The 7,996-nt window shown below is 36.7% G+C and overlaps 1 protein-coding gene across 1 annotated transcript; it reads left to right on the top strand.

Annotated features, from left to right (window-relative positions):
- The first annotated feature begins 855 nt into the window (after positions 1–855).
- Positions 856–6,704, top strand: LOC122015307 (probable inactive leucine-rich repeat receptor-like protein kinase At3g03770). The gene is made up of 7 exons (XM_042572131.1): positions 856–2,965; positions 3,871–4,004; positions 4,647–4,887; positions 4,962–5,173; positions 5,274–5,320; positions 5,579–5,690; positions 6,219–6,704. Exons 1-7 carry the CDS (start codon positions 1,627–1,629, stop codon positions 6,444–6,446), a joined length of 2,313 nt encoding a protein of 770 aa, XP_042428065.1. The 5' UTR covers positions 856–1,626; the 3' UTR covers positions 6,447–6,704.
- The last annotated feature ends 1,292 nt before the right edge of the window (positions 6,705–7,996 follow it).

Below are 7,996 nucleotides of genomic sequence, written 5' to 3'. Positions count from 1 at the left end.
CCCTCTGTTTTTTGAAATACGAATCAACCCTCTTTTGATAGCAGGCAGCATGGGGTAGGGTAGGGCAGTAGGGCATCAACTTGTGATTTAATTTTTAATTTTTAATTTTTGGTTTTTTCATCTTTTCTGTCAACGACACAGACACATGCCACTTTGGGTGGTTTCCCTATTGAATGAGACTATTATTCTTAGTTTGGATTTATAATAAAATAATATTATTATTATAGCAAAAATTTAAAAGAAAATACTTTTTTATTTATATTATTAAAAAATATTTTTTATTAAACAAAAATTTATCTATAATTTAATTTTTAAAACAATCTTTATATTCCATTTTAAAATATTTTTAACTAAAAGATGATGCAATTTTACTAAAGTTGCTCTAAAATGATATTTTTTATTAAAATTTCTTAAACAGTACCTTAAAGACATAGATAAATTATATGGAGTATTTTAGATATTAAATTATAATTGAGATGTTTTAATAAATTTTTTTTAAAAAAAGTACTTTTTATGATATAAATAATTAGGGTTTTTTTATTTTCTACCTTTGCTCTGTTTAATTTAATTAGATAATTGGTGGAACATATATGAAATGTAAACATTAATATATTAATGAGAAAAGTTTTGAATCAGATTCCATGACATTAATTTACAGTGCCAGGACTTTGTTTGACCTTTGTCTTTATCTGTTTTGTTCATCAACTTCTTTTTTCTTAAGAAAATCAATTTGGATTTTTACAAATTATTTTTATCATGTATATTTTTCACAAAATAAATTGTGCTCAATCCTTTCAATTTCCTGTAGAAATCTATTTAAATATCCATTAATCTCAAATCGAGATATCTTCTTCTTTGGAATCTTGTAACTTTCTGGTGGAGTGGATAGAGAAGAGGTTTATTCCCCAAAGATTGGATTTTTATTCCCCAAAACTCGATTTTGATATCCCGTCTTCCAATCCTGGGTGCTCATCGGTTGCTGTTGCTGCTGTGACCTCTGCGGCATTGCGCCAGCGACCGCCATTGGTGAGGCGGATGCCTCTCGTCTCGGGCGGAACCCATGTGCCTTCTTTATTGCGCCCTTTACGTTTGTCCTCTCTGTCAAAGCCCTGGCCAGTTTCCTGAGTGCTAGAGATTCCGAGGGAGGGTCGGTCTGCCATCAGTGTTCTTCCTGATTGTTGGTCCTTTTCCTGTGCTGTTTCCGTTCCACGCGAGGCGTGATGGAAGACGATAGATTTTCCGCTTTCCATTTCCCCGCCGTTTTCTTAGTGGTGTAAGCTGGGTTTTTTCTGGAAGTGGAGTTTGAGGAGGAAAAAAAAAAATCTCCTCTTGGGGCACGCCGGTGTGAAATCCAGGCGTTCTGCTCCATTTTGGTTTTCTGCCGGTGGAATTAGAGCTCATTATTGCAATTGAACGCATGGTTTGCTGCTTTTCTGGTATTATCCCTGCCGCCGACATTGTCCTGGTCCCTATGCCTCCCTAATTAGGTCAGATAAAGCAAAAATATATCAGATTCGTAGAACTTTCATTTCCGTGGAGAATATCTTGTTTTCCCCTCGAATTGAAGGAACTCAACAGAACATCAGCAAGGAAAGACTTCGCTTTCTCCAAGAATAGGAGCTGAAGATGATGCCCTCTTCTGTGTCCCTAACAATCTTCTTATTTTGCTTATTCTTGTTCCCTCTAACGCATCAATTCCAAACAACGCACACCCAGTTGTTGCTTCAGATGAGGAAGCAATTGGAGTACCCAAAGCTGCTTGATGCGTGGAATACCACTGACAATCTGTGTTATTCGCCTTCTTCGCCAAACTTAAGCGTCACTTGCAATGGAAGCTCAGTCACAGTGCTCAAGATTGTGGGCGACAAGCTCCCAAAGCCTAGAAAGTACGACGGTTACTCAGTCCCAGGCAAGACACTATCCAAAGACTTCGTTGTCGATTCTTTTGTTACAACTCTGGCCAGATTGACTACTTTGAAAGTAGTTATCTTGGTTTCTCTGGGAATTTGGGGTCCTCTTCCAGACAAGATTCACAGACTGTATTCACTCGAAGTGCTCGATCTGAGCTCTAATTTTTTATATGGTTCCATCCCTCCTAAGATATCTGCCATGAAAAAGCTTCATACATTTTCCCTTGATGGAAACTATTTCAATGGCACAGTTCCAGATTGGTTTGTATCATTGACGAACCTCACAGTTTTAAGCTTGCAGAGAAATAGCCTCAAGGGGCCGATCCCTGATTCGATAGGAAGAGTTAACACGCTAACCGAACTTGCTTTGTCTGACAACAATATTTCTGGTAAAATCCCTGATCTTAGTAGACTAAGCAATCTTGAGATGTTGGACTTAAGAGACAACCGGTTAGATTCTGAACTGCCAGACATGCCAAATGGTATGGTTACCATCTTGCTTAGCAAAAACTTACTGGCAGGTGAGATTCCAAAACAAATCGGGGGATTGGATCGGCTTCAGCAACTCGACTTATCATTTAACTTCCTCGAGGGCATTCCACCTGCTGCTTTGTTTTCTTTGCAAAACATAAGTTATTTGAACCTGGCTTCTAATATGCTCAGTGGATCCCTCCCAGAAAGTTTAACTTGTAGTAGTCACCTTGGATTTGTTGACATTTCTACTAACAGACTCACTGGTGAATTACCATTTTGTTTGATCTCAAATGCTAATAAGATGGTTTTGAACTTCAGTTGGAATTGTTTGTCTATTGATGCTCAGAATCAGCATGATTCCAGATTCTGCCAGAATGAGACAGATTCCAGAAAGAAGCACAGGCCACTGTTGGTTGCTATTGTTGGAGGAGTTCTCTTTACGCTAGTATTGTCTTTGTTAGTTCTTTTTGTCTCTTGCAGAAGAAACTTCCATCGAGCTATAGTAGAACAACGACTGTTGCAAAAGCCAACACCAGATAATTCAGCTGCAGGAATATCATCTGAGCTTCTTGCCAATGCAAGTAAGTAGCATTCTAGTGGTTTCCTTCTATTTTTTGACACCCAATATCCTGTTTTGACGCCGAAACATAATTACAACAAACATTAGAGGGTTTTATGTTTCACAAAGTATGTGGCGGTTGCTTTTTCCCTCTGTTTTTTAATGCATTCCATTTTAGCTGATTCTTTGCCTTTATTCTTCTTTCTGAAGAAGATCAAGCATTACATAGGCAAAATGTTTTTTCTTCCTTTGACTGTTAGGTGCTACTATCAGCTAGATGTAATCTTCTCTTGCCTCTAATGTACTTTTAGGAAGTTTTGTGTTTTGAGTTTCATAGTGATCTTTACCGTCACTGTGCTAGTTCGAAGTAGTCATGAGGACCACATAAGACTGATACAAGTGCTATCACATACTTGGACAGGACTTAGATCCACAGCTAGCTGTAATGAGAAGAATCAATTGTTGCATTCTTATATTACCCTTGTATCTTATTGTTTATCTTTGTGGTAGCTGTCTCGAGAGAAGTACTGTAAGTCTTAAATAAGAGTCAGTGACAGAATTTGTAGCCTGCACATGAGCACTTCTGTTTTTGTCCTTTGTGATGGTTTTTTATACACGCTCTTGATTGATATCTCTTGCCATCCTTGGTTTTATTAAATTCTTGAAGCAACTGCTATAGAATATTTTGGTTGAAGTAAATTTAGGAACAATGTTCTATCTTGGCGTTGCACATATAACATATTTTCAAGTTTTTCTAAGAAGATCTTTTGGTTGTGTGAAATTACATGTGCAGTACCGTTTCTTTTCTCAAAAGTGGTGTGATTCCTGTTATTGTTGAAGTATTGCTTAGGTTATTATGCAGAATGTGCCTTGCTATTTTCTGACATTATTGAAAAAAAAGAACTGATTGTTACTATCCTTTTTCAGGGTATATTTCTCAAACAATGAAGCTTGGAACACAAGTATTGCCAACATATCGGACCTTTTCCTTGGAAGAATTGAAAGAAGCCACAAACAATTTTGAACAATCAGCATTTATTGGCGAGGGTTCAATTGGAAAGGTGCTTATGTCACAAACTTTAAAATCTTGCATGTACTTATGCTTCTATATATTTCTTATTCAATCAAAAATTCAAGAGTTAGTAAGATGTAGATATGCATGTTCCATTCTGAACTCTTTTTTTTCCATTACTGAATTATAGAGATAGAAATGGAAGGCGAATGCAAGTTCTCCTACTAGGAGGAACAACAAAAAACATTCAAGAAGTAGAAACAAATGAATGTAGAGGATAAGTTATTCCTCCCCTTCTTTCAGTTTCATTTGAGGCAATATACGCGTGTAAATATTGACTCAAAACTTGTTCCAACACCTCGTTATGCTTACGATTAGGTATAAGTGTAACTCATAGCTAGCCCAGAATCATCCCTAATCGGTAGCATGCGAGACCCAATGGTGGTTACATCATCATGCAGATGCCTAAGAATAATAAGGCCCACTTAGATGAGAGATATGTCCCATTAAGCTTATAAAATGCCTAAATCCAAGTTAACAGCGAACTCATGTAAGCTTGTAAATATTTATCTCGTGAGACTGAATTTGAGTGCTACATATTTCCTACTCTTTTTCTTGTGTATTTATGCTTTCACTTTTTATGACATATTTGTACTTCTAAAGTTATGGTTTCACACTATCTTTGTTTCAGTTGTACAAAGGAAGATTGGAAAATGGAACCTTTGTAGCTATACGATGTTTGGCATTGTTCAAGAAGTACTCAATTAGAAATTTGAAGCTCCGTCTGGATCTGCTATCGAAACTTCGCCATCCCCACTTGGTCTACCTCTTGGGGCACTGCATTGATACTGAACAAGATGATTCTAATGTAAATAGAGTCTTCCTCATCTATGAATTTGTTGCTAATGGCGATCTCAGCACACATTTGTCTGGTAAAGTTCTCCATAAACATTGATGATCTGTTGCCTGTGATTATCTAGGGACTCATACCATGAACTTTCTGCAGAACACAGACTGGAGAGGGCTCTTAAGTGGTCAGATAGACTAGCAGTTTTAATAGGCATTTCGAAGGCGATCCACTTCTTACACACAGGAATAATTCCTGGCTTCTTCAACAATCGACTGAAAACAAACAATATCTTACTTGATGAGCATTTGATAGCTAAAGTGAGTGACTATGGGCTGTCAATTATAACAGAAGAAATCTACAAGCACGAGGTTGGTTTCTAAGTTAATGGAGTTAACATTAATCATGCATTTATTGCAAGTATATTGGATTCATTGATGCTTATGCGAATGTGCTTCTCCTAATCTTCAGGCAAAGGCAGAAGGCCAAACACCTAACTACAGAAGATCGCCACATCTGTAAGTATTGCCCTTGTGCATGCATCCATGTTCAACAGCTACTTCCTGTTTCAGATATTATACTCGAATTTCCAGGAAAACGTGCTAAATTACATAAATCTTGGTCGAATGCAAAAAAGATGACATTTTTGAATATCGTCATGCACCAAAGTTACATTCCTGAACATAAATGCCAAAAAAAAAAAAAAACTGATGGTTTTTGTTGTGCGCTATTAGCTTTTCTCCTACTAATATCTAATTATACATTCTGCTTTGCAGGGAAATAGCACACTTGGAAGATGATGTTTATTCATTTGGCTTCATTTTACTTGAAGCACTCATGGGGCCAGCATTTTCCAAGCAAGGTGCTGAACATTGCTTGAAAGAACTGGTAAGCTTAATTCTTTGTCGATATAATTATTTATGTGACTGCAATTATGAGTATGTATAATTCAGATAGAGACAACAAAAAAGAGACCTGTATGTTATAATCTCTAACTGCTTAACTACTTTACCTCAACCTTGATTAAGGAGTTACTTCGAATCCAAAGTAACTGACTATTGTAAAGCAACATAAAGCTGAATCCAACAGTTATGAGAAATGAAACTACAATAAATATTTTTCCGACAGAAAAAAGGTAAATTCTACAGTCATGAGAAACAATTAGTGTGTACAAGGCTTTCACTAGTGACCAATGCAGCTTCTAAAACTATTTCTTTTAACTTTGGTCATTCCATCAGAAATGTTAGATCAGGATCATATGTTCTGTTCTTGAGATTTTATTATCTGTAGTTTTGTACATGGATTGATCCTTTATAGGAAGTGATTTTATTGGTTAATTTTTGGCATTTGCCTTATTGAAATTTGAATCATACTTTGCTTGTCAAAAAGAATTCCTTACGAACTTTGTGTTAGCAGGCCATGTTATACGCGAGCCAAACAGAGCAGAGTCGCATTCTCGATCCAGTTCTAGCCTCATCCTCTCAAGAGTCTCTATCAATTGTGATATCTATCACAACCAAATGCCTGTGCCAGGAGTCATCTCGCCCCTCGATCGAGGATGTCTTATGGAATCTGCAGTATGCCGCTCAGGTTCAGGCCACGTCTGATGGGGAACAGAAGTCAGACATCCTATCACAAGCGTGATACTGGATTCGAATTCAAAGGTCATAAAGTTGGAATTCTGTCAGGTCCTTCGGCGCTGAACATAATTCCAGAGCCTGGATACTTTGTCACCTGAGCTTGGGTGGGCGCAAAGAGATGCCAAAAAGCTGTCATTCCTTGTTCATGCGTTTCACTTCGTTTTCCCTTGACTAGCTTATTCTTGCTATTTTGATGTACATCTAATTGTTCTCTGTAACAAATGTTGCTCATCAGAAATCGAAGTAGTTTTTAGCTGTCAAATTACTCGATTGGGTTCACGAGCAGTTTATCCTCAGGTCAAGCTTGGCAGGGGGAGTAAGAGTCTTTGGTTTTTCTTCGGGAGCCAATGTGGTTGGCCAGGGGAGTGGCCGGTAAGGGAGGCCGGTGTCGACAGTTTAAGTGGTGGCCAGCTTCGATAGCGAGCTTCTTGTTATCATTGTCTTCGATGTAATCTCATCCGATATGAAACAGATGACATGTTTTTCCCTCTTGGTGTCCAATTCATATTGTCACTTTGTTATCTGGTCTCCTAAAAGAATGATGATGTTGTGAGCTAGAAAATATGATTTTACATTACATTATTGTATCAAAATTATGTTTTCTCTTTCTCTATCTACAAAAGTTCAAGACTTTAGCATGTCTAGTAAATACCCAAAAGGTGAACTGTTCACCCCACCATTTCAGTTAAATCGTGGTAGGTAACAACCCAGATCAAATTTTCTATCCCCGTGTCCCTTGTCGATCGGACAAAAGGACATGGGGATAGAGAAATTTGGGAACAGAGGATTTGATCTCATAACAACCCCTTGATCACTTAAACCTTCATCCACTTACCACAAATGGAGGGGGAGGATGAGTTATACAGGGTATAAAAATTTGTAATCCATTAGTCTCGAGGTTTGACCCCTGGACTTCAAGTGATAAATCTTCATCTATTTACCACTCTAACTATGTCCGTGGGGACATGTGTAGTAAATAGAGATAATATTAAGCTTGTATTTATGTAATTTTTATTATAAATTAAAATAAATTTGAGTCATTAAGTGATAAACCAACATTTATAAATTTCAAACTAAGACCAAGAGCATAATGGAGTTGTCCCGCTCCTAGAAACACATGATGAGCAATATGAATTATTTTAAATTTAAAATTATTTGATTGATTAAAATATTTTATACTGATCTTCCAAGACTTAGGACTGCTGAAAGTTTAAATATGGTCTTAATTTTATAATTTTCAACGATAAAAACTCATGATTTTTTTTAATATGAAAGAAGCCTTACCAACTTGATTTTTTTATTATTATTAAAATTGCACTACTCAATGAAATTAGTATCAACTCTATAATCTTTTTTTTAAAAAAATATTTTCTTCATGCAAATGGAGATATAATTCAACGATGATAAACGAAGGAAATAGAAACTTCAATAATAATCAAACAAAATCTTTAAAAAAACACTAAAACAAATAGTCAATACATAAAACACACAGCAATAGAAAAGGAGAAGTAAACAAGGCGGGGTTGAAGACATCGTTTAGCTGCCCTCCTACAT

Source organism: Zingiber officinale, chromosome 8B (genome assembly GCF_018446385.1).
Source record: "Zingiber officinale cultivar Zhangliang chromosome 8B, Zo_v1.1, whole genome shotgun sequence".
Lineage (NCBI taxonomy): Eukaryota > Viridiplantae > Streptophyta > Magnoliopsida > Zingiberales > Zingiberaceae > Zingiber > Zingiber officinale.
The sequence above is the reverse complement of the archived record's forward strand: the minus strand, read 5'-3'. Positions and strand labels throughout refer to the sequence as shown.

Bases quoted from the DNA above. Each gene is read 5' to 3' on its own strand.
- LOC122015307 (XM_042572131.1), top strand. From the start codon at position 1,627: ATGATGCCCTCTTCTGTGTCCCTAACAATCTTCTTATTTTGCTTATTC. The intron at 4,005-4,646 runs GTGCTTATGTCA...TCTTTGTTTCAG, and splicing joins GCGAGGGTTCAATTGGAAAG to TTGTACAAAGGAAGATTGGA. The intron at 5,174-5,273 runs GTTGGTTTCTAA...CCTAATCTTCAG, and splicing joins AAGAAATCTACAAGCACGAG to GCAAAGGCAGAAGGCCAAAC.